Source organism: Macrobrachium nipponense, chromosome 11 (genome assembly GCF_015104395.2).
Source record: "Macrobrachium nipponense isolate FS-2020 chromosome 11, ASM1510439v2, whole genome shotgun sequence".
NCBI lineage: Eukaryota > Metazoa > Arthropoda > Malacostraca > Decapoda > Palaemonidae > Macrobrachium > Macrobrachium nipponense.
In genome coordinates, this window is record NC_061087.1 from 45,676,375 (window position 1) to 45,703,851 (window position 27,477).

At 36.3% G+C, this 27,477-nt stretch overlaps 1 protein-coding gene across 5 annotated transcripts in view; it reads left to right on the forward strand.

Moving 5' to 3' along the window:
• The window catches only part of LOC135205671 (techylectin-5A-like), a 107,844-nt gene that overhangs the window by 59,662 nt on the left and 20,705 nt on the right, over nucleotides 1-27,477 (forward strand). For 3 of the 5 annotated variants that reach the window (XM_064236583.1, XM_064236574.1, XM_064236593.1), the window contains exons 2-4: nucleotides 1,011-1,221; nucleotides 1,334-1,728; nucleotides 1,975-2,436. The exons of 1 other annotated variant lie outside the window; for it this stretch is intronic. In XM_064236583.1, the coding sequence (XP_064092653.1) occupies nucleotides 1,012-1,221; nucleotides 1,334-1,728; nucleotides 1,975-2,140 (771 nt within the window). In that variant the 5' untranslated portion in view covers nucleotide 1,011 and the 3' untranslated portion in view covers nucleotides 2,141-2,436. Of the gene's footprint in view, nucleotides 1-444; nucleotides 596-1,010; nucleotides 1,222-1,333; nucleotides 1,729-1,974; nucleotides 2,437-27,477 lie in introns of those variants that run through there. One more of the 5 variants, XM_064236600.1, reaches the window with a different exon arrangement.

Sequence of the window (27,477 nt, forward strand, 5' to 3'; positions counted from 1 at the left end):
TATATTTCTTTTATTGACTAGGGTACTTGTTTCCCTATACCTTGCCACTTAAATATGTTGTGTATGATTCATAAAGCTATTTGATAGATGATTACAAAGGTTAATCAGATTCTTAAACTATTTAAATTGGTTAACTCTTTCTAATCTGACTTCAAATATGAGTCAGGTAATTTATATCATACAAACAGTCTGCATTTTCCTTTTTACTGCCCTTTTTAGTTTCATGAGAACTCTGCCGGGTAAGGACAGGGAAGAAACCTCGGAACATGAACCTATAAATTTCAGTGTTTATAGGAGAGTTATAACAAGATGATTTATCTTTGGTTTTTATTTCGCCTAAACAAGACTTTGCAGCTGCTTTAATTCTTTGACATGAAACTGCAAAGCAGGCTTGAAGTTGATACTGATTAGATTTGTCTGAATATCTTGTGCCTTGTCTCCACCTTCAGATTCTGGTAACTCTCGTAATTAATAAACTAGTGACAATCAGCCTCTGGCAAACACATCGTTTATAGCTACATAAAGGATTATAGATTGTCACCTGGATATAGCAAGTGGATATCCTCAAAATTACAAAATACGTCAACTCTGTCAAGTTAGTGATTCCCACCTTCGATTAATGTTGAACCTTGATCTAGCATTAATAATTTCTGGGCGATATTCTTACTTACTTGCTTTTTTTCACTTGTCTTCTCATTGAACTGTCAATGAATCTTACCTGTTCTTTGGGCGCTTCCAGCTGTGTGCTGCTTGAGCATTGTTCTGTAAATTTCTGGAAAAAGCAACTTTCAAAACTGAGGAAGAGGAAGATATTATTATATAATCATTTACAACGGTTGAAATACTTTCCTCTAAGAAATCCCATTCCAGAGCCTGATGCCAGGACTGCACCCTTTGAGAAAATGCTGCAAAATAATGTTAGTGTAAATTAGTAAACAAGTTCCCACATATCTAAGAACTTGACTCATTTGTTTCATCAATGTCATCATTGAATTATTTCTTTTGTACAGGATGTTTATGACGCAATGGAAAACAGCCTTAGTAGTGACATTGGTATTAATCTTGAATTTCGAGGTTTCTGCTTTCCCAAAATCTCAGATTCTATGGTTTGACGTCGGACCACAAATTCGTAACTGCCGAGACGTACAAAGACAAGGCAACACCACTAGTGGAATCTATATGATTTTCCCCTACAAGTGTTGTCCTGATGTCCCTCTTCAGGTAAATGAATTTCAATATATCATCAGCTTAAATATGTTATAATTAGATGTTTAATTAGACTGCAGTCATTGTTCCTGTCTTTAAGCGTATTTCAAATTGTTTATTTAATCAGGTCTTCTGTGACATGGAGACAGATGGTGGTGGATGGACTGTCATTCAACGTCGGGATGACATTGAACCCAGAGAGGACTTCTATCGCACCTGGATGGAATATGCCCTTGGCTTTGGTAACCTGAAGGGAGAATTCTGGTTAGGAAATGACAACATCCACGCCTTAACGGATCAGACACTGTATGAAATAAGATTTGATTTAACTGACTTTGAGAACAATAAAAGATGGGCCAAGTACAAGTTCTTCTATGTCCACGACCGAAGTTCGTCTTACAAACTGGAGGTTGTGAAATATAGTGGAAATGCTGGGGATTCATTTGCAAACCACATTGGGATGAAGTTTTCGGCCAAAGACATCGATAACGATGCACATCCCCCGGGTAGCTGTTCAGTTGCGTAAGTTTATTGACTACTATTGAAATTGCCTTAGTCATTCCTTTCCATGCAGAACAGACCGATCTTGTTTTCTTAAAGCAAATCAATTATAACCGAGAAAGATGATGAGAAATGATAAGTAATATTTTTACTACCGATGGCTACTAAATCCTATTTAAACGGATCAAGTTAAAAAAGTTCTCACAACATTTCTTTCTTTTCTCAGCATAGTTGTAGTACTTATGAAGTTGGTATTAATATTTTCAGGTATAAAGGGGGTTGGTGGTACAAGGCATGCCATGCATCGAACCTTAATGGGCAGTATCTCTCTGGAAACCACACATCTTATGCCGATGGGGTAAACTGGTCCCAATGGCTTGGTCAACATTACTCCCTTAAGAAGACAGCGATGAAAATTAGACCTGTTTATTAAGTCTTGATATTTTGTCTTGATATATCCATCTCAATGGACACATGGGATGAACAACTACCTTTAATATTCATTTCGCTTAGTTTTTCTAACATGTAAGTATTAAAGAAGAGTAATTTGGTATATTAAGACAATTAGACATTAATTCATAAAAACTATTCATTTCACTTTGCTAACAGTAGTGGATAAATAGTTTAGCAAACAGTTACAATTACAGAATAATAGCAGACGTTTTGTTTGAATACTGAAAATAATACGATAACCTATAAACATTATTTTAGTAAAGAGAAGAGGAATTATTAACTGATTTTTTCTTTCCTGAAAGTGTCCACAGACAGCCGAAGGATCAAATATTTTCACTGTTGCTTTCGATTCCCATTGACAGGAGTTCGAGTCTCACTGGTGACGAATCACTTGTCGTATAATTCCTCTTCTGTGTTATTCCTTATTCCATAGGTTGAGTGGAGTTGATAAACGAAATGTAGAACTTAATATTTTTGGATATATATATATATATATATATATATATATATATATATATATATATATAAATATATATTATATATATATATATATATATATATATATATGTATATATATATATATCTATATAATATATATATATAATATATATGTATGTGTGTAATATTATAATATATATCTATATATATATATACACATACATTATATATAATACATTATACTATATATATATTATATATACGATATATATATATATATATATATATATTTATCATAGTACATATAATTCAACATGGATGTTAAGCTATTCCTCACAAGTAAAAACCAGAAGGCATAGAAGACAGAATTAAATATAATGTCACTTTATTTTTTATGCCAATGTCTCATCATCCAGGTTAAAATGAAACATAAAAATATGATAAACATATACAGCATACAAAATTATTTTTGTTGACGAGTAAAACACATTGAATAAAGAAAAGCACAGCAAGATACAACATTGAAATAAAGATTACGCTACGAAAAAAATCTAAACGAAAAAAGAAAAACACACACTTAAAGTTAAGAGTAATTAAAAAGCCACCTTGTCTCAAAGATGTTCGGTTGCCCTATTGAAAATGCACCGAAAGTAAATAAGAAGAAGGGCGTGATTTAAAACATGCACTACATAGGAACACCTGAAAAGTGGTTGTTTAGGGTGGGAACTACTGTGAGATTCAGGGCCTCTGTAACACGGTTTTTTCGCAATAACTTTTTATCTATGCATTTCATAAATATAACGCTTATTCAGAATACATATTATATCAACACATAAATTTTGAGTGTATTCTGCACTACGTAGGTTGAATAAATTTGGTACTTATAATGTAAAAGTGACCTTTTTTGAAGACGGGCCAACTTACTCAGAGAAAAGGTTTCGAACGCACTCGTTACGTAACTTATGACATCATTTCTTCTCTCTTTCTCGATGGATGATTGGCTATACGTAACGAAGGCTAAACCTCTGGCAACAATGACATACAAATTTAAATACAAGCAAAGCAGTACAACTTTATGAACTCTGGAACCTCCCCACTGATAATTGTCATAATGAACAAACCAACAAAATATGTTAATAAATACAAAAACACTTCGATTATTAGTCTAACTCCCAAAATAAGTTTCCTAAGAAATTACAGTCTACTTTATAGGTCACAATCAGATTGACAAGATGTAGGGAATAGTTGGTAATTACCAAAAACATAGTAGACAAGCTTGATTTGATAACTGCTATATCCAATGTCAAGCAATTTTTATTTATTGGCTATCTACATATTTACTGAAAAAAAATAGCCGGTACCGTATACTGGCTTTAAACCTTCCCCAATAATTATCGTCAGAATGGTGACTTCATGAGGCTCCACCCACTTTCGCCTCGTTATAATTCAGGATAACACTGAAGGCTACCATGGGCATTGTTGGATAAGAAAATTAAACTTCTGGCTATAAAAACTAATTTCTCGAGTAAAGTTGTAAGAAGTGCTAAATGATCCTCAAGGATCCCTGCAGTTGGTCTAAACGTTTAATTCATGTATATTACTGCTATACTGTTGCGGCACTACTGCTACTGTAGTATTACTACGCTAGCACTGATCTATGTATCGTTCCGCCATTCATAAAGTCTTTGGGTTTCAGAGCCGATGGAATTTCTGTCTGGTGGATGGGCGGGGCAACATTTAGTCAAAATGTGTTTGTTTACCTTGCTTACGTAATGAATGTTTTTCGACTCTTGGCTCGTAATCATTGGCCATGGCGTCGGCTAGTTCATTTTTACTCTATAAAAATCAAAACTATCGGGTTTAGGTTATTGATAATGCTGACAAAATTTGTGTGTGGTTGTAAAATATACATATGTCAACTTTCAGCTACATCCGATGCTTTGACAAGGAGCAAAGTCCAAAAAACCGTGTTACAGAGACCCTGAATCTCATAGTAGTTTCTTATAGCTAGAGCTTCTAATATTGGAAGGTGGTGTCCATATGGACTTAATAATAATATCACGAAATCCTTAAAATTTATGTTATTTTTGCAAAATTTCACATATTTCATTATCTATATATAATATATATATATATATATATATATATATATATATATATATATATATATATAATCACTTTGTTGTGGTATTTTATTCTTAGTTATTTTATTATTCTTGTTTTTGTTATGCATAAGAACTGTATTATCCATTTAGTTTGTTTTCCTCCTCGCCGGTGGTTTGTCGGTTTGGTAATTGCCGCTAATGACCATTCTGTCTTTTCATATATTTATGATTGAGTGGTGCTGTCACCGGGGCTGTGTCGGAGATTTTTTCGACTGAAGGAAGGAGTCAGTTGATCTCTGAGCCTCACTACTCCTGGTGACTGTTGGATTTGCTGCGAAACGCCTGCTTGGATATACGTACTATTATTCTTGAAGGATTACGCTTCATCCTGCCTCAACCTAGGCTCAGTAAATGTCGAGGGGCTCTCGCTTAGCCAAGGTATAAGTGACTGATATTTTTGGAATATTCAGGCGATCTTTGACTCTGGTTTTATTTGGATGTCCCGGGTTTCCTGGAGGATCATCCTCGTGGGCGTAGGATCGCTGTGGTATGGGTCCTGTCGAGTACCATAAATATATATGCGTACTTTCACCACTTCGCCCCCTCACTTTTGTCTCTGGACGCAGAGTCATATAGGTATTTAAAAAGATCACGGTGATAACTCCAGTGTTACGGAGGACAGAAACATATATGTAATTAAGATCATGGCAACAACTCCAGTGTTTTAGAGGAGGGAAACCACCGTTAGGTTCATTTAGTTTGTAATTGATAGGTTATTCTTGCTTTCCATATACCTTCTCCTGTCTGAACCCCCTTCCCTTTTGGATGTATCTTTGCTTTACTATCTTCATTGCGTGTGTTGTTTTGTATAAATAATTCAGGGTGATTGGTTTTCATTAATATATGTATTCCGAGGTTCAGGAATAACTTCTGTCTTGATGTTTTTGTAATAAATTATAAGTGTTTTTGTGGTGTTTCGCTTTCCCCTATTAATTAGATTTTGCACTTTTGATATTATTTGAGAGCTATTCCACTGATTGTGGACTTAGCTTGTGGTTGTGAAGAGAGTTTGGTAAGAAAGGTATTTAATTTTAAGTAACGGCGGAAAAGGGCCGTTACATTATATGTTCTTGGACAAGAAAAATAATTATTTGCAATAATCCATACGAAATGGACTGCGTTTTTTTATATGTATTCGTATATTTCCATGTATATGTGAAGTGCGTTTAGGCATACGAGCGTACATGTTTTTCGTGTGATGTTCGGTTTTATGAATAACCAGTTGTGTCTGTGCTTTTGAATATATTTGTTTTTATTCCTGGCTGTATCATTTTGTATAGCATGCCTTTCCATATTCCTCGGAGCTGGACTACTTTCAGCTGGTTTTCTGAAATTCAAGTGTCATTTGTAGAATTTCTTTCAATTAGTGCAAGCTTTCCCCTCTATTTTGTAAATCACTTACTGACAGTTTTCCTTTGACAATGTTTAGTGGAATATATATATATATATATATATATATATATATATATATATATATATATATATGATTATAATCACTTTAGCACGTGATTCATTTATCACACATATCCAGAGGTGGGGTGTAGTTCCTGACTGGTTTCGACTTTATTTCCAAGCCACTGACGAAGGACAAACAGTATTAGAAGTCATAAAAATACCACTATTTCCCTGTGCATATCTCACACATTTTTTATGTTTTTCTATCCTCTTTTCCAGTGCTGTACCCGTTTGACCAAATGTAAAAGTTGTCACAAGAACTTACATGGAATTTTATATACTCTTCCTTTAGTATTGTCAGGGGAGTTCTTGATAAGTACATGTTTCATTGTTTTATTGTTTTCAAAAGCGACATTAACACCAACATTCTTCAGGAGATGGTGAAATCTTTCATACTATTATTATAAGGTAGTACAAGCACAAGCAGTGGGTTCCGCATCTTACAAACTGGCAAAGTATTTAGTGGATATCCTTAATCCACTGGTAGGTACCATCTTCAATGCCAATAACAATATTCTTGATATTATCAAGAATAATGTGGACTTGATAAATAAACTAAATAGTGTACATGTTAATAGTGAATCGAAGCTCATGACTTTTGATCTACTGGAATTTTTATCTGAATCACTAGAAAACATACAGCTGGATATCCCATTTTCTGAAAGCACATTAACTGAACTGGTTAAACTGTGTGAAAGAATGTAAATTAGAATTTAATGGAAAATTCTACTCACAAAATTTCGGTATGTCAATGGGAAACCCTCTGTAGCTGATATATGGAATTTTTTTAAAAGGAAATATTAAAAAGACCAGGGAATGAAGATGTAATTTTTTTTTTTTTTTTTTTGCAAAGGTATAAATCAACTAGCACCATCAATTAAATTTACTATGGAAATGGAAAAAGATGAATGCTTACCCTTTCTGGATGGCCTCATACGGAGAAATAGTAGTGGGTTTAAATATAGTGTTTACAGAAAACCTTCTAATATTTCTTCCTATGTGCATTTCTATTCTGGACAAAACAAAAAGGTTAAAAAATCAGTGTTTGTATCTATGTTTCTAAGAGCACTACGGGTATGTAGCCCAGACTATATAGATGAGGAAATAGATAAGATACGGAATACAGGCAAGCAACTGAAATATCCGGACAGTGCACTAAACAATGCATTAGAAGCGGCAACAAAGACCATGTAACAAAACCAAAAAGAACTTTCCAACACAAAATATTTGCTTGTACTACCTTATAATAATATGAAAAGTAATCCATCTCCTGAAGAATTTTGGTGTTAATGTCGCTTTTAAAAACAATAAAACAATGAAACATGTACTTATCAAGAAATCCTGACAATACTAAGGATGTGTATATAAAATTCCATGTAAATCTTTTGACAACTTTTACATTGGTCAAACGGGTAAAGCACTGGAAAAGAGACTAGAACAACAGGAAAAATGTGTGAGATATGCACAGGGAAACAGTGGTATTTTTGTTCATGTTAGTGAGAACGGTCATGCTATTAACTGGGAAGGGGCAAAAAAGATTTTGTATTCTAGTAATGTAATGGAAATGAATATCATTGAATCTAGCTTTAGAAATGAAAGTTACAGCAATAATATTAACATCACTCAAGAAATGTATAAACTTGATCCTTTGATATCAAAAGAAATTTGTAAATTGTTTAAATCTTAAGGCAGGCAGTAGAGATGTATGAAAACAGGATTACAGTATTTGTAAACACAGTAAGGGGGCAGCAGCGGTAATGAGATTTCTAACCCCGCCTCCCTGACACCTTTCAGGTGTATACTTGCTGCCTCCTACGGTGGGCACGTTTATCGGTAGTGTCCCTTGAGAATTTATTGTAAATTTTAGCCAAATGATTTTTGAAAGCTACTCCTACCTGGACACCTGCCTATGCTTGGATCTGCAGTCTCAAATGATATGTTCGTCAGTACTGTCTCAGTAGTATACATATTTGTGACTCCGAATATTTTGTATCAGTCCTTCATCAATGGCTTGGAAATAAAGTCGAAACCGGTGAAGACCTACACCCCGCCTCTTATTTTTCACCTGTGGATATATATATATATATATATATATATATATATATATATATATATATATATATATATATATATATATATATATATATTTATGTATGTATATTTGTCAACATGTCAAATAAACCTCCTAATACTGGAAAACTACAGGACTAGGTGTAGATATTATTGCTACCGACATAGTACATGTTGGGTTAAAAGAATACATGATGCTCAGTATAATCGTGAAAGGCCTTTATAAAATTCTTTACCAATCCTTTGAAAATGCTAATTAACACAATGATATAAAAAGTTGTAACGCTTTTACAAATCGTATAAAGGATGCATATTGAAGTATAGCTACTATGTATTAAGTAATGAATTTGAACAACAAGAACCATGAAAAATTGTAATTTTCCAACTGGTAGATTGTGGGTGATTGTCGGCGCACGGCTGCTTCATGAATGAAACTGTCGGTGTGCTTTCATCTCATTTGTTGAGTGGATAAGACTTACGGATGTGCTGATTCAGCTACCGTTTGGCAAATGAGTCTAAGGTTTGTTATTCCATAACCATTAGAAGAATAAGACTAACAGCTTGTGGAATTCCTTTAGTATGTGTTATTCCTCTGGGCATTCTCAAGGTTGTTATGTGAGGAAATCGATATTAAACGATATTCGTGGCTTAATGTTTGCAAACACATTGTGTGTTATTCCCTCTAACAAGGACCGTTCTCATGAATACTTTTTTTTTATATTTTCATCACGTTAAGAATATTCAGGCTCTTAAATCATTCCATGTTTATTCATCTTGCAATAAGAAATGCAATCTTACATTTATTTACCTCGCTCATCTTCGAGCCATCTGTATATATTGTATAGTCGCTATTATGAACAATGACATTATTACTTCATTAGCAGTGTTCTTTTTTATTGTATTTTTATTGTTCAATTCGGCTTTTGGTATGCGCCAAGGTGGAATTTTGGAAGAGGCTAACTTACGAGCATTCTCAGTCGGTATAGAATTATCATTTACAGATGGATTTAGCCGGATCTGTAATGGAACAGAAGATCTTGCCTCGCAATTGCTAGCATCAAGGTGACGCATAACTTTATTTATTGAATTGTTAGCATTACTTTTAATCTTCATCAAGTATCGGAGGCCCAACTGCTCTCGCCATAAATCAAGCTGAAGTTAGTGCGAGTTCACAGAAAAACTCTCGACAGATGTTGGAAAAGCCTCAGAGCAAATACGCAAACCCATATTGTGGATAAACATCAATTTCGTGGAGTTTACTTTTGTATGCTGATGAATAATTCGATAGTCCTAATCCAACTTTGATCTACATACTAGTGCAGCATTTCGTTGCTGGAAAAATGTCTTATCTGCTCCCCAGTTAAAGCCAGAGATCACTTCCAAAGGATTGAGAGATTTCTTTACTTTGCACTTTAAATTTTCAATATGCTTAGACCAAGTGAGTCTGGAATAAAAATCATTCCTAAAAACTTTACTTCATCCACATATGGTAGAACAGACCCCTCAAGTTTCAGATTTGGTACAGCTTCTTGATGTCTGCACCTAGTAAAGCGAATAGCAACTGTCTTACTTGTAGAGAACCTAAAACCATTTTGTTTTGCCCATTTAGAGATAAGATTGATGGACTTTTTTAAACATATGTAACTCAATTCAGCATCATATGCAGTGCAATAAATAGGGACATCATCAACAAAAAGTAAGGCCTGTAGAAGATTTGAAATTTCATTGATGACGCTATCAGTGACAACAGCAAAGCAAGTTATATTGAGCACACTCCCTTGTGGAACACCTTCTAGTTTGAATGGTGAAGACAAACTATTTCCTATTCTTACTCTTATAGACCGGCCGGTTAAAAAGGAGTTAATGAACGTAATCATACTTCCTTTTGCGCCTAATTTATGTACCTGCTTAATAATTCCATGACCCCAAGTTGTATCATACGATTTTCGTCTAAATCAAAGACTAAACCAATTGCCTGGCACTGGTTTATAAAGCCCTGCTAAATTTGATAAAAAAAAAAAAAATCTTAACAGTGGGTCAAGGGTAGATCTGTTATTTGTATTTCTAGATGCCAGACTAAACAAGAGCTGATCATTTTCTCCATCAGCTTGCATACACAACTAGTAAGAGCGAGGATGCTGTAACTAGTAGTCTGATGAGGGTCTTTATTAGGTTTTTGAACTGGAATTATTACAGCAATTTTCCATCCTCTTGGTAAGATTCCAGTATCCCAAATTCTATTAAAAATCTTCAAAAGGTAAGTTTTTGCCTCCTCAGGTAACTGTCGAAGCATTATATGCAGGATAGTATCTTCACCAGGAGAAGCATCATTCGTTGAAGAAAGGGCATCCTGTAGCTCATGCAGAGAGAATTTAGTATTGTAGCCTTCAAGATTACCGCCAGATAAATCTAAAGGAATCATCTGACAGTCGGTGGAATAATTATTTGGACTTGGGATATTGGAAAAGTGCTGACCTAGGTATTCTGCTTTTAGAACTTATTGCAAGTGAATCTGCAACCTTTAAAGAGGGTGTTTTAGGAGGGGAAATTTGCCTGTAAGCTTCCTTACCTTTTTCCAATCTACTCTGAAAGGAGTTTTTGAATTAATCCCATTTATGCAGCATACCCATGTATTTTTTTTTTCTTTTTTATTTTTGCACTACGAAAATATCGATGTTGTTTGGCCATAGCTCGTTGTTATATTTACCTTAGCAGTAGATGTGCCACATGACCTGTATTATTTGTATTGTCTTTTTGTAATTTTTCTGAGAAAAACGTTTCTTATCCTACCAAGGGACATCAGGTCTTCGTAGTTTTCCGCTGTTCTTAGCATAACAACGTCTGTACTTGCTAAAACTGCCTTTGAAAAATATTCATATGCTTCTAAGAGGCATTTAAAAGATTCTCAAGTCTTTTCTAAGTTTATACCCGCTTTATATATCATCTAGTATGCTTGCATTGCCTTCCATTTTGGTGGTGCTTCTGTAAGGACATTCATGACGAACTTCAAATGGATGGGAAAGTGATCATGCAAAAATTCATCAATAGACCGGTTAAATTCTAAGGCTATATCTGAGGAACACATATTCAAATCAACAGCTGGATATGAATAATAATGTTTGTTATGGTGAGTTATCATACCAATATTAAGAAGCGCAACATTATTATTATTAATAACTTCCTCTATCATTTCCCCCCATTATGTATAGCTCACCTCCCAACACCAGCTTGTGTGAATTAAAATCTCCTAGAAGCATGAATGGTGATGGTAATAGATTTAACAATAACTGAATGTCAGCCATTGAAAAAGCAGCTCTAGGAGGAAGGTAAATGGAACTGACTGGGGAAAAGTAGAGTAATTTGATGAAACCAATTCGGAGTCTTTTTGACTGAAGCATATCGTGTCAGAATATGTAGCAGTTACTACAGTGGCACTAATTTAGTATAAAAACGAAGTTCATACAGGATTATATGTTCCCGCAGCTTTTCAATGAATATAATGAAGAGGAAGATAATGGAAAGAATTAAGACTTAAGTGTATTCTTGTGAAATGAAAAGGGAGTGTAGTAGTTTCTTCTTAAAAACGGTAGATGTATTTGGTAATAGTCGACAGAAAGTGTGGAGATTGGTGAAAAGGTTTTAAAGTGTCCGTTAGTAGACAGTGAATAATCACAGGAGCAATGCGAACGCAAATGGAGACCAGTAGGAAGAAACAATTGTAGATAGCATACTCAGTGAAAATATGAAATTCGTTAACTTTTTAAATCAGTTAGAAGTGTATGTAATGGACATGGTGGGATGGAAGAAAAGGTAGATAACAAAGTATGGGGAGCAAAAAAATATTTATTCATTATTGCTGAGTGCTTATTTGTGGAATGTGAACAGACGTTGTAAATGTGTGTAACAGGTGCCTCGTGTGTAAGTGGTTGTTGGTGATTTCGAAAAAGGCCTTCTAAAATTGGTATACCAAGGTAAGAGTTTTTTAGTAAGTGTTTTGTGCATTTATCTATCTTTGTTATGAAAGCGATTTTTTGTGTACATTTATCCATTTTCTAGTTAAAGTGGTATATATAATGCTTCCTTAGTGCTTTTACAATTTTGGTATTTTCTAACTTTTTCTGTGTTTACATTCGCATTTACAATTTGATTAAATCAAGTGTTTTCATTAATTAATCATTGCATATTTAATTGAGTTTAATGCTTGTGAATTACTTTGCATTTACTTAGAATTCTTTTCAAGTTTTATTGTTGTTTATCATTTATGAGTTAATTTTCTAATTTTAATTGTTAACTAACACTTTGAATTTTATTTGAATACTTTAATTTCTTTATTTTTGGGATAAATCAATGTTCTTGATGTAATTAATTTTGATTTAATTTTACTTAATAATTAATTCAAGAATTAATTAAACTTTGTGTTGTTGTCAAGTAATAGTAAATTTCCCCGAGAGTGTGAATTTCACTTATAAATTTTGAGTATAATGATAAATTTTTGTATTTCCAATCTATATAAGTGTTTTCTCCTTTATCGCCAGTATATTTAATTTTGTTTAGGTAGAAATACAGAGTGGTAATTGAGCCGATTTCCTTCAGCTTTGTTGAAGTGAGTTAGAACCAGGGAAATACTTAGTCTCTTAAAAGCTGTTGATGGAGTGATGCCCTTTAATTAATTAATTCAATCTCTTATATGATTACCTCACACCTGTTTTAATGAACTTAGTCTATTTTTTTTAAATAATAAGTTTTTAATTTATCACTGTGGCCTTTATAATATTCAGTCGTATTTTATCTGTGATGAAAGTTCAGGTGTCTGGCTGTTGTGAGGTAATTATTTGCTGATTGGTAAGTGTAATAACCAGATACTTGGCACTTCGTCACAAAAGATTTGTAATGCTTAGTATAATGTGTGAAAGGCCTTTTAAAATTCTGTACCAATGCCTTGAAAATGTTTATTAACACAATGATATATGAAGGTGTAACTCTTATACAAGCCGTATAAGGGTAGCATATTGAACTATAGCTACTCCACAGCAGCTATAGTTCAATATGCTACCTTTGAGCAACAAGAAGCATGAGAAATTATAATTTTCCAACCGATAGATTGTGAATGAAACTGTCGGTGTGCTTTCCTCTCATTTGTTGAGGGGATAAGACTTACGGATGTGTTGATTCAGCTACCGTTTGGCAAGAGTTTTATAAAGTTTGCTATTTCATAACCATTAGAAGAATAAGACTAAAAGTTTGTGACATTTCTGTGGTATGTTATTCCGCTGAACATGCTCACAGTGGTTGTGCAAGGAAATCTATATATTAAATGATATTCGTGGCTAAATATTCATGAAAACAAATATTGTGAGCTATTCCGTCTAACAAAGACCGCTCTCATGAATACTTTTTTTTCTTCTATTTTGATCGCGTAAGGAATATTCAGACTCTAAACCTTTCATCAGATCAGGTTTATTCATCTTACACGAAGAAATGCAATCTTGCATTTATTTGAACAATGAGCTACTTAAAGAAATATATGCATCCTATTTACAGGAATTGTAGGTGCAAAATAGTTTTATTATTGTTATGATATACAACGGAAAGCATTGAAGGCTACAAAATTTTGTGACTGTGGAAATCACTATATATGTATAAATACTTAATGATGAATACTGCATGAGAAAAACAACAAACTAACGCATCATTTACTCAAAAGTAGCATAAAAAAGGTTAAAAAGCAATAAAGATGAAAACAATCAAATGATTCCACAGGATTTCTTCACAACGTCGCCCGTTTCACGATAGTAATCTGATAGACTATTTACTTAGAATAAAAGTGCTCTTAAACAGTAGACTAAACATAGCGGATTCAATGGGAAGCGGACCACGTTGTTTATTTAACAGGCCATCTGTTTAAGGGTTTCGCGGTTTTGAATTGAATAAACAGGCGTAAAATACCAGGAAAGTCCGAAAAAAAAACAATATTGTTGATCACTTAGGGCATATGAATACTTCCTGACCACCGCCTCTCGATACGATTCGGTTTTTGGCCGAAGTTCTCCACCACTGGTGTTTGATCATCTGAAAAATACTTGACAACAAGACGTATGTATATCTTTATTGTTATTCACAACAAGCAAATAACCAGTTTCTTATTCAAGATGGACAATGTTCTAGATAAATACTTAATTCACTGTAAGGAAGTAATTGCAACTCATTTTTGTTTTCCGATAACAGTGGTATAACCAGTTATTGGATAAAACTTTGTAATACCAGAGTCAATGAGTTTGTGACAAGTGTCTGCATGGTATGTTGAGATGAGGGAAAGTTGAAAAAATAAGTAATAAGAGCAACCGTGAAAAATTAAGTATACTTGCTGCACTTCGGAAGGAGTGAAGTAGTTTTTGACAGAGAAGGTAAGATGAACAGCAGAAGGAATTGGTGAAGGCGGGTCATATGATCATCAGACCATTAAACATCTTGTGTACACAGTGTCTTAGTTTATCTTCCATGTGCTGTCTAGCTTCCTGGATGTTTATGGTTTCGTTAACACACTTTTAAACATCCTACCCTCAGCCACTCTTTCGCAAGACTAAACCGTCTCAAAACACTAATCCATCCTTACTCCTAAACTTTTCTTTTCGCCTTCTCTGCACATCTCATCTCTCACTATTACAGTGCTTATGCCATAATAATTCATAAAAAATCACGTCTACTGCTTCCACTTTTCCTTTCATTTTCCTTCAAATCCACGCTGTACTTCCATGGGAAAAATGTACACAAAAGCCCATTGATACATTCCAACGTCACTCTCCTCAGCCATTCCAATTTAGCAAATACGCTGCTACCCTCCTTTCTTCACTAGTTTAAGATCCTCATCTTCTCTCATCCGAAATAGGTACCCTCAAATTTCTTACTAACTCAGCTGCTCCCATTCATCACTCATTCATGTAACTTTGCATCATCTTCCCGGTTTTCATTTACCATCATAACCATACTCTTACTTACAGTCATCATCGACTTCCTCCTTTTACCAACACTTTCAAACTCTCTCACTAGGGTAGTTTATTTTTATTTTTTATCCCAATCACTACTCTGTCATCCACAAATATCAGCCATTCCACATTGAGTTCTTGACTCATCATAGTCTTGTCACACAACTATACACCTACATCTGTTCTTTCACCAGCTTCAAACATCATTCTATTCCTAAAGATATTAAATTTCCAAAATGATATAACACCCTTATTTGACCCCAATTCTTACATCATACCAACCAATATTCAACTTACAGGATTTAGCTCCTTCTTAACCTCTATAAGAATAGTATTATTTTTCAACAACGTATCATATCCTCAGCATAATCCGCATCGCCATGTTATCGACTGTGTTATAAGTATTTTTAACATCTATCTTCTTCAAACTTACGCATATGATAGAACTATTAATCTCTCACCCATCCAGTCAAAACCTTTCTCTCATACAGCCTTACATTACACACATCATCATCAGACTTGCAATCTCACCTTTCACCACTCTATCACAGCATCTCACCTGTAATCATAACTCCTACTGTCCGGTCTTCACCCACTTAATTGCCACTCTAAGGGCGCGTCCACACCAGTGACAAAACACGACGAGAACATTATGACTGACAAGTAGGGTAACAAGTTGTTAAGTCGTTGAGAAACATTGTAGTAGACATGTTGGTACGGATTTGTTGGGCGACCTGTTGGCAATCTTGGTGTGGACGAGGTGATGTCGTCAGAGACCTCTCACCAACCAACAGACCAACATGGAGTGGACAAGAGACAAGACGCTGCATTTGATCAAGTGTTTTCGGAGCCACATGTTGCTGTGGCAACCAAGTCATATATTGTAAAAGAACCGCATAAAGAGGTCAGATTCTTGGCTTGACATTGTCATTCCTGTTGTATAATAAAGATGGTCTTGTCCATGCGCTACATTTTCTTCTTGTCTGATGGGCACAAAAAACAACAAATGATGCAGCTGCCAGCAAAGCATCCTCACACGACGACAGGTCTGCCACTTCTGGAGACATGGTCTGGGCAGTTTCACCAAGTCGACTCTTATTGTCGGCATGTCTCTCAACATTGTGACAGATATGTCCCCATACATAGCAAGAGATTTGTATCCGGATGTGTCCTACTGTATCCCCCACAATGTTTCCAATTGGTCTCCAAGTAACATGTCACTGGTGTGGATGCACCCTTAGTCTTCAACAGTGCCTTCCTGTAGCTTTTTTAAACATTCAAAAACCCCAACTACTGTTACATCAATAAGTTCTGCCTCTTTTTCTATCTTTTTTACTCAGTAAATCTAAAATGCTCACTCCATCCTATGCTATATTAGCCACTATCAGACATTATCTCTCCTTTTGTATAATTTATTCTGATTTTTCTGCCTGCCCGATTGCAAGTGCTTTTTATTTTATTTTTTTTATTTTCTTCTTTTATTAATTTATCATTTCCTAATCTTAATGTTCTTAAACACGTCCTTCTGACTATCTATGACCCTGCAGTCTAACACACTTGTCATACTGCATAAATACTAGAAAAAAATTGTATGGAAGACATATTATGCATCTTGAATCGTTTTCGATATCCCGTGAACCTAGATTAGTCTTCTTGGTTCCTCTTCCTGTCTCCTTCTCTCTACCACATTAGAAAAATAATAAACATTACATCAAGTTACCTATGAGTTGCGCTATCGTTGTTTTGAGGTTTACAAATAGACTAGTGCGTTAATGAATTGTTACTTGCATTTGAACAATAAAAATTAAGGTTTAACGTATAGGTTTGTGAATACATAAAAGGAATCCTTGTTGATAAATAAGGATTCATAGAGCAGGAAGTGAAATAACAAAGATTCAGTAGGAAAATTAAAGGTTAACCTTGGAGTAAATGGCAGGAATTTATATTAAACATTATACTAGTTAAAAATCATTGTACAATGTTGTTAATATTGTTTAGAAAAAATAATTAACATCGTAAAGGGCTAGAGAAAAGTGTATAGAATTCTTAAAGTAAAAAAAAAAAAAACTCTCTATTGCAGATACATAGCTGGACTAAATTTCGAATAATGTCAATTCTTCATATGACTCACGACTTGTTCTCTGGAATCTTACTACATCGGTTAGTGTAGAGTAGATTTGGGCTAAACATTTAACTTATCATCAGATGAACTCATGTTTTCTTTGTAATAAGGCCAGTTACTTAGTTTCCTTTGATTATTAATCTTGCATTGATGTCTTGCTGACCAGTGATGGCAGTAATAATTTTTTAGTAGATGGCAGAAGATTGCGAGCAAAAACACAGATGAAATCATAGCTAGCAGAATGATAGCAGGATGATAAATAAATGTTTCTTAAGGTATAAAATTCCTAGAAACATGTTTAGGTCCTTACATGATGCACATCTTACAAAACATTACAACTGGTAAGTTTCGTATCTGTGATATTGGTACCTGAAAAGAAGGAAAGAAATAGTGAGAAATGTTCCTAAAGCGACCAAACTCTGTACACCATCATTAATATGTATGGAAATACCAAAATGGTTAGCGACAAACACTCTACTATCAGAAAAGTTCTAGAGGCACTTTTTGGTATTAAGTGTAAGATTTCTGAAAACTCGCAAAGGCTAATAGACTTCATAAATTAATGGAATATTTACAAAGTGAAAGAGAGAGAAAAAAACATATGTTAACACTTTGATACTGCTATTGTTTATTTAAAACAGTTTACCTAAGGGTAACTTAAAGGAAAGGTTAAATAAATATTACCTTGATTTCCTTTATTAATTTTAAGGAAAGGATTAGTATGGCTCAGCTACAGGCTTCAAAAGCCTCATTCGTTATTTGTGAAAACTAATTCAAAGTGCACCGAGTGCCTAAATTCAAATTCCACAAACCATTATAGTCAGTCAGCTCTTGAGATCTGTGTATCCTTCAAGTTCATCCAGCTAACCGGGTAACCCACACACATTTCTGGAAATAGATTATGCCTCATATCCACAGATATTCCAGTTATTGTGAAGTCCAAGATCTGTGAATATATAGGCACTTTTGATCGTTGCACCATTGGGATGGACATATCTGCCAATCAGTATATTCGTAATCCTGCTATTGGAAAAAAAACGTTCTGGCTGAAATCTAGAGCCACTTAGGATCGCATTATTGAAGGTTGTCAGGCACTTAATGTTTCAGATGCTATATTGAATCCTTATCTTAAGATGAAGTTAAATGAAATGCTGATGGCTATTTTAATAAGATATGCCCTAGAGAGGTTATCAACTTTAGGATAAATGACCAGTCATGGTTGGATGATACATGTAGATGGGCTACCATGACAAACAGACCAAATTCAACAAATGGAGACGAAATAATCCAAATGAAATTACACCAATTTTGTTGAGTCTCACCATCCTGCAAATAGAACTTACCATACAGCTGAGAGAAATTACAATAATTCCTTGAAGAGAAAAAGTTTAAGGAATTACTCAGCCTCATCTGTGGTGGACCAAATTTACATCATCTATCTTTGGGTCGGGCTGGTCTTCCACCCCACTACTACTAACAGATGATGGGAGATTAGTTACTGGCCATGGGGAAAAGGCTGAAATGTTTCATCGAACATTTGAAGCTAAGTAATCACCTGAGGATGTCCCTCTTCATGACACTTATCATCTTCAACCTATTCTTACAACATTTGCATTATGCTCTATGGATATTAAAAAATTCCTCTTAATCATGAAAGATGATGTGGACAAGATCTTGATGGTTTCTTCCATTTATTGAAAAAAATTTAGTGTGTTGTCTCCCAAAATTAGTATGAGCTATAGATTTTAATGCCAAAGTAATATCTTTGTAGATAAGCGCAAGCTTAGTAATACAGTTCCTGTCACAAAGAGCAGTGTATCTGCAGACTGCAGAACTACAGGCTAATCTTTGTTCTCCCTATGCTGTTCAAAGTTCTTGAAAAACATATTTTTAAGCCACTATATAAGTATGTGGAATCTAAAGGTTGTTAGCTGACTGTCACTATGCATATAAAGAGCAGTTAGGTAACTGCAATGCTCTTTTAGACTTAACATTCAATTTTCAAGGGAACCTTGATAATGGTTTTAAGTGCAGAGTAATTCAAATAAATTTCAGTACTGTTTTTGATTTAGTAAATCACAAGGCACTTATCTATATAGTTCAAAATCTTGGAGTAGGTGGATATGAATTAGGTGTTGCTTTGGATGAGATCTTTATTGAACCAAGATATATTGTATCTTGAATTCCATCAGGGTAGTGTTCTAGGTCTGCTGTTGTTTTTAGTTTAAACAAGGGACATGGTTGTTGGCCTTGGAAATAAGGTTGTTCAGTGTGCCTATGATGTATCAGTTGTGAGTGTATTAAAATCTCCACTAATGAGAAAGAAATCTACCCTCAGCCTCTATTGAGACAAGGACCAGACCAAGGAATGATGTAGTTGGTGGGGTATGAGGCTGAAATCCAGCGAAACAATAGCACTGTTCATTAGTAGAACTCGTACAGATTCATTGAACACTAGCACAAATAAGCAGTAAATGTGCCTTACTATTGAACTTCTTAGTTCCAGAGTTCCTTTATTCTTTACACTGTCGGACTGTTGAATAGCCTCCCAAAGAATGTTGTGTAATTGGAACTTGCATTTCTCATAAATTGTTATCTAATTTTTGAGTTATTGGCTTATTTTTTTCATTTTTACCTAGTGATATTTCTTTCTGTAACTCCCTTTACCTCTTCTTACTGAACACCAGATTCTTTGGAAGCTTAAATTCCAAGTCAGGTCCCACTGCTGGTTTGTTCTTTATGAATAGGATTCATCTTCTAAATAATAACAATATATAACAATATGTATATATATATATATATATATATATATATATATATATATATATATATATATATATATATATATATATAAGCTGTATTATGTATTATAACTTGGTGATAATCCTAAAGGAATATTGGTAATGCTGATGTGGTTATTCAGAGTTAAACTAGGTAATTTATGTCCATTTGGTTACATAAGTTCTTATTGATATAATAAAAATAAAAATATTAATAATAATAATAATTATTATTATTATTATTATTATTATTATTATTATTATTATTATTATTATTATTATTATTATTATTATTATTATTATTTTGTTAAAGATGATGGCAGCATCAGTGGAATTGATTTTATATATGGTCTTTTCAATTCTTCAGGGCTGATATTTGCTAATAGCTAGCCGATGTTCATATCTCGGTTAAAGAAAAAAACGTCCACAATACCAGGATAACTCAGAAGGACATTATTCCTTATATCGGTATTATCGATAAGGCGGCAGACCACCGTCGCCTCCGCCTCTTAAAGGCCCTCCACATCGGGAAGGAGAGACCCAGCCTCAACACCACTCAAGAGATTTCACTCCTCCCAATGGTGGAACGTAGGGCGCCGCCCGCCGGTACCATAGAGCCGATCGAACGGACCGATCAGGTGCCCTGCCCAATACTACGCTCCCAGTCTCCAGAGTCCGCACGCGAAGAGCAGTGCGAGCTTCCACCTCTGCAAGACGGCTTGACTCAGGGACTTAATCTTCTATTCAGCTAATGAAAATGCAGCGCTCATCAGACAGAGCACCTAGGACACTATAAATCCCGTCGAACGACCCCATTCCAATCAGTTCACGCTCACATTTCCTTGATAATGAACTGATGATACGGTTGGAAACGTTGGAATTCCGTTACGCCCTTAGACTAAGATTTGTTAACCACTTTTGTTATCATATCGATAAATTATTATTTTAGAAAACATTTCTTTAACCGAGATATGAACCTCGGCCAGCTATTAGCAAATATCAGCCCTGATGGGAGAAGAATAATAAGAAGAATTGAAAAGACCATATATAAAATCAATTCCACTGATGCTGCCATCATCTTTAACAAAACATGTTTGAGAGAGGGTCTCCTACCTTCATATACTATTCTACGGCTACATGACCCATCTGCACAGGAAGACCCGGGCACTAGGAGCTGCAGGAGAACCCTGCTTCAACGTCAACATTCGGCGAAGGAACGAGATAGAGTCGCACTCCATGATGAGATGAAGAACTTGCACACCGAGTGGGACAACCTCCGTCGCAGTGTCCGGGAAGGCGATGCTAATTATGGAACAGCCAACAGAGATGACGATTCCACCCAGGAAGGGGCTCACCCCACCGCCATCATGGAATGCCTGCACCGCCTGGATGAGAAGGATGCCGAAAAGAGAATGAGGACGATAACAAAGAAGCTGGTCGCCCTCAACGGAGGAAAACTACGGCTCCCGCAGAAGAGAGAAGAATATATTAATCTGACCAATTATGGACCTACCGCCGAACAAGACAGAATTTTACGTATGGGACTCAACTGCCATTTCTCTACCCGACCGAGGCCCATGGAGAAACGCCTTGAGATCGAGTACCTGCTAGACACCATACACAAGCATGAAGATCAAGGCACCATACGTACCACGGACGCCCTGCAGCCCCTCCTCTTGGCTGAGGCCCTCACTAAACTCGGTGATTACAAGAGTGATGTGATTGGCAGGCGCCTGAGGGAAGCAGCCAAAGAACTCCGAGCGAAAGAGGATGTCACCGTTCGTCAGGCCGATAAAACCGCTGCATTTGTACTCATCCGCACTGAAGAATACCACCACAAGTTGGATGAGATACTGGCAGACAGCAGCAAATTCCAGAGAATCACTAAGAACCTCGTAGATGACATTAAACGTGAGGCCAATAGGATTATTGAGACTGTCAATGCAGCTTCCAATGCCCTTCACTTGCTGCCAATTGTAGGGGACTACGACCTTAGCTATATATACGGGAATGTTAAAACCCATAAACCAGGGAACCCGTTACGCCCCATTATTAGCCAAATTCCCGCTCCTACATACCAGCTTGCGAAGAGATTGAATGCTATTTTGACTCCTTACGTTCCAGATGACCACAGTTTGAAGTCCTCTGCCGAGTTTATAGAAGCCCTAAAAACGACACCCCCCGGAGGAGTTATTGCATCGATGGACGTGGAGTCCCTCTTCACGAACGTCCCCGTGGATGAAACAATCCAGATAATTCTGGATCGTGTATATAGAAACAACTCCACGCCCCCATTAAACAACCGTGAGCATGCCCTCCAAAAACTCCTTGAAATATGTACGAAAAAGGCCCCTTTCTCCACCCACAGAGGCCATATGTACACGCAAAAAGACAGTGTAGCGATGGGTTCTCCCCTCGGAGTACTTTTCGCGAATTTCTACATGGGTGCTGTGGAACGTCGGGTATTCGCCACCATCGAGAAACCGTCTATGTACGTCCGATATATTGACGACACCTTCATCAGTGCCAACACGGTGGAAGAAATAGAGCGCCTGCGACAATCCTTCCCCAAACATAGCAGACTTAACTTCACCGACGAGCATTGCCGTGACCGTTGCCTCCCCTTCCTTGACGTCCTTGTCGGGCAGCACGAAGAACGCTTCGTAACACAAGTGTATACGAAACCCACGAACCTGGGCATGTGCCTGAACGGCGAGAGCGAGTGTCCAGAGAGATACAAACGCACTGCAATCAGCGCCTTCATCAAGAGAGCTCTCTCACACTGCTCTTCGGGGAAGGACACACACACTGAATTAGAACGTGTTGCCAAAGTTTTAATTAACAACGGGACATCGAAAAAGCCATTTGCAGAAACATCGATAAGTGGTACCAGCAGGAGCCTCGTCCCGCCGCCCTTGAAGACGTCACTCTCTTTTACAAGGGAGTATTTCACAAGAAATACAAAGAGGATGAATGAGCCCTTCGTAACATCATCGAAAGGAACGTCTCCCCCACGGACCCTGAGAAGAAAGTGAAATTTGTCATTTACTACAAAACCAAGAAGACCAGTGGCCTGATTATGAAAAACAATCCAGCCCCTGTGATGCAGGACCCACTCAAGAAAACTAACGTTGTCTACCAATACAAATTCCCTGTCCGGGAATGGCCCAGCGCCTACATTGGTATGACAACGATGTGATTTTCCAAGAGGATATCCTACCACGCTCAGGAAGGCGCCGTTCATAACCATGCAAAAAACGTCCACAATACCAGGATAATTTGGAAGGACATTATTCCTAATATCGGTATTATCGATAAGGCGGCAGACCACCGTTGCCTCCACCTCTTAGAGGCCCTACACATCGGGAAGGAGAGACCCAGCCTCAACACCACTCAAGAGACTTCACTCCTCCCGACGGTGGCGCGTAGGGCGCCGCCCCCCGGCACCATAGAGCCGATCGAACGGACCGATCAGGTGCCCCTGCCCAATACTACGCTCCCAGTCTCCAGCGTCCGCACACGAAGAGCAGTGCGAGCTTCCACCTCTGCAAGACGGCTTGACTCAGGGACTTAATCTTCTATTCAGCTAATGAAAATGCAGCGCTCGTCAGACAGAGCACCTGGGACACTATAAATACCGCCGAACGACCCCATTCCAATCAGTTCACGCTCACCTTTCCTTGATAATGGACCGATGATACGGTTGGAAACGTTGGAATTCTGTTACGCCCTTAGACTAAGATTTGTTAACCACTTTTGTTATCATATCAATAAATTATTATTTTAGAAAACATTTCTTTAACCGAGATATGAACATCGGCCAGCTATTAGCAAATATCAACCCAGATGAGAAAATAATAATAAGAAGAATTGAAAAGACCATATATAAAATCAATTCCACTGATGCTGCCATCATCTTTAACAAAACATGTTTGAGAGAGGGTCTCCTACCTTCATATATTTTTTTTTTCTTTTTTTTTTTTGCCTATCACAATTCTCCAATTCAACTGGGTGGTGTTTATAGTGTGGGGTTCCTGGTTGCATTCAGCCTCCTTTGGAGTCCATCACTTTTCTTACTATGTGCACTATTTCTAGGAAAACACTCTTCATGCAGAAGAGTGTGCTCCTAGAAACAGCGCACATAGTAAGAAAAGTGATGGACTCCCAAGAAGGCAGGATGCAACCGGGAACCCCACACTATAAACACCAGCCAGTTGAATTGGAGGACTGTGATAAGCAAAAAAAAAGAATTAATAAATAATAATAATAATAATAATAATAATAATAATAATAATAATAATAATAATAAAAATAATAATAATAATGACTGCTGCTTCAGCACTATTAATCTTGTAAAGAGTCTTCTCTATCTTTCTGATGACGGCTTTCTCGTTGTTGCTTAGACTGGCGAGCAACGCACCAAAGGGCATGGTAAAATTTGGTTGAGTCATTTGATTTATTATTACTTATACAATTCTCTCTCTCTCTCTCTCTCTCTCTCTCTCTCTTTAAGGCGACGTTTCCTCCTGATCGACAGGACATTATCAAGCGAGTCCATCTCCTTTTATCGTGGTGTTGCGAGCTCTTGAGTACGGTCAGAGCACCTCTCCGGCAGGTCGGGTTTTCATTGGTTCCCGGGAAGGTGACTCATATGGCGGGCGTTGACGAGTCTTGCAGACCTTCTCAGGTGGGGGTTATCACCGGGAGCCTCTTGATTGGCTTCTACCTGAGTGACGTCACCCCTGGTATTATTCTCATGTCCGGTGTTCGTTTCATGTGCGCTGGTACTTTCGTTGGGGGGGAGGGATGTGGTCCTCCTCACACACGTCGGTATCAGGAACGCTTCTTGGGTGGTATTAAGGGGAGGCTTTTCCTCGAGGATGAGCAGCGCTTCTAGGAGACGCAGACGTCGTGAGTCAGGTGCTCTCCCGATGATCTTAATATTCCTGACGAATAATAATAATAATAATAATAATAATAATTATTATTATTATTATTATTATTATTATTATTATTATTATTGTTATTGTTGTTATTATTATTATTATTATTATTATTATTATTATTATTATTATTATTATTATTATTATTATTATTATTTCAGATTGTAAAGATAAACTATGATATCGTAATCATCAAAGCCATTCATGGTTTCTGTAGAGAGATTGATTGATTTATGGATACTAATAATGGCTTCATAACATCTAGGTTATTAATGCCTTCTGTAGAGAGAGCTTTCTCCATCTATACTGAGAGGATTTTTTTAATGTAATTTAAGTGTCTCATCACAATTTTTAGTACACTCATTGAATACCAAAAATTGTTCCGATGGTAACTATCAGCCTTTTATTGTAATTTTACTTTTTTTTGCTCAGCATTGGTTTACATTTCACTGTCTCATCATCTTACTGGGGGTACACTTTCTGTCGTGTTGTGGGCAGAGAGGTCCACTCTCACTCAGCATGGTACTTAGAGTGGCACTGTAGAGGGGGACAGGTGTTGCTTACCCTCTATTGCTATGTATACCTTTTGGTTTTCTCAGAGTTTAGGATCTCCACTTCTATCTGTCACTTGCAGCTCGCATCAGCTGCACTGCGGCTGTCATTCTTCCATTTGTCAGTCTCACCAAAGCATCCAAGTATTTCTCTCTTGGTCTTCCTCTCCCTCTCCTACCCTCTGTCATTCATTCCAATCAATGCCAGAATCTCCATACCACCTCTCCTCAGTGTGTGGCCAGTCTTTTACGCACTACTTGCATAAGTTGTCTATTTCCCCTAACCATGATCAGTACTGCCTCCATTGTCAATCTAGCTATCCAAGGTACCTTCATCATTCTCCTCCACAACCACATTTCCAATGCTTCCAGCCTCTGCACCAATCCTCCCGAGAAAATCCAACTCTCAACACCATATAATAATGTTGACCAAATGTAGGTTTTCATAAAATTATTTCTTTATCTCATTAATAGTTTTCGATTCGTTGGTGTTCTATATCACTGAATGTTTTCTTTGCTATTCCTATTCTTTTCTTAACTTCTACCTCACATCCTGCATCATCTGTGATCATACTACCCAAATACTTAAAACTATCAACTCGCTTGACTATTTGATTCCCACGCCGCAAGTTAACTCTTGGAACTGGTAATCTCTTGGATATGACTATACACTGCTTTCTTTACGTTCATGTTCAAGCCTTTTCTTTCACTTTCGTGCTTTATTTTATCCAGCATTACTTGTAACTTCTCCTTTGAGTCTGCTATTACTATTGTATCTTATGTTATTGATATTTTGTCCTCCAATCCTTATACCTTCACAATCTCTTATATTCCTCATTATCATTTCTCCATATGAGGAGAAATGGTCTGGTGACAATACACATCCTAATTCGTTCCTCTTCTGATCTCTTGATATTCTGTCATTTTTCCATTGATTTCACACTTGCCCTCTGTGACCAATGCAGTTTTCTTATAATTTTCAAATCATTCTTGTCTATGCCGATGTTTTCAAGCATTTCCATTAAATTAGTGTGTTTTACCTGGTCGAAGCCTTTCTCATATATACCACATATGCCATATAGTATACTGGAGACTATTTCTTACCTGCTAGTAATTATACTAAATGATTCTTTATACAGTTCCTTTGTTTCATCGACATACTGGTGGCCTCCAGCTTGAACAGTGACAAGAATTTATGGTTTATGCTTTCGAAAGCCATGAAGTTGACAGGATGTCTCTACATTAAGAAAAAAATCGATGTTGCACAATTGATTATAACAACAGATACACACCAGCCTATATTTTCTCGATATATTCTGAGTTAAGCAACTGTTTATTGATTTGTTCGAAATCTTTCTATTAGAATATTCGTTACAGGATTGTAAATGGTTTCATTATGATACAGATAATTTCTCTGTTTAAATTCCTTACAAACCATGTTATCTGTGTTTTCCTACCATCACTTTCATTACTCAATATCAGGGATGTAAGATTTAATAATGATGTTGTGAAAATAGGTAAATGATAATTAATTTTAGGAATCTGACATTTTTCACCATCCTAGTTACCAAGAAAACCATTTAATGACATACTTCGTAAAATGACAATGTAACTAATATTTCTTGAACCTTATCGCTGTCTTCAGAGATATAATTAATTATCACATCTGATGGTATGGCAACGAAAACAATTGAACACCCTAAAATTACAGGTAATTGGACAACAGCACATATAACATCTAGCAGTAGCAATTACGCAAGAAAACAATCAATCAAACCACCTAAATTTCTCTAAAAAAAGTTTTCATAGT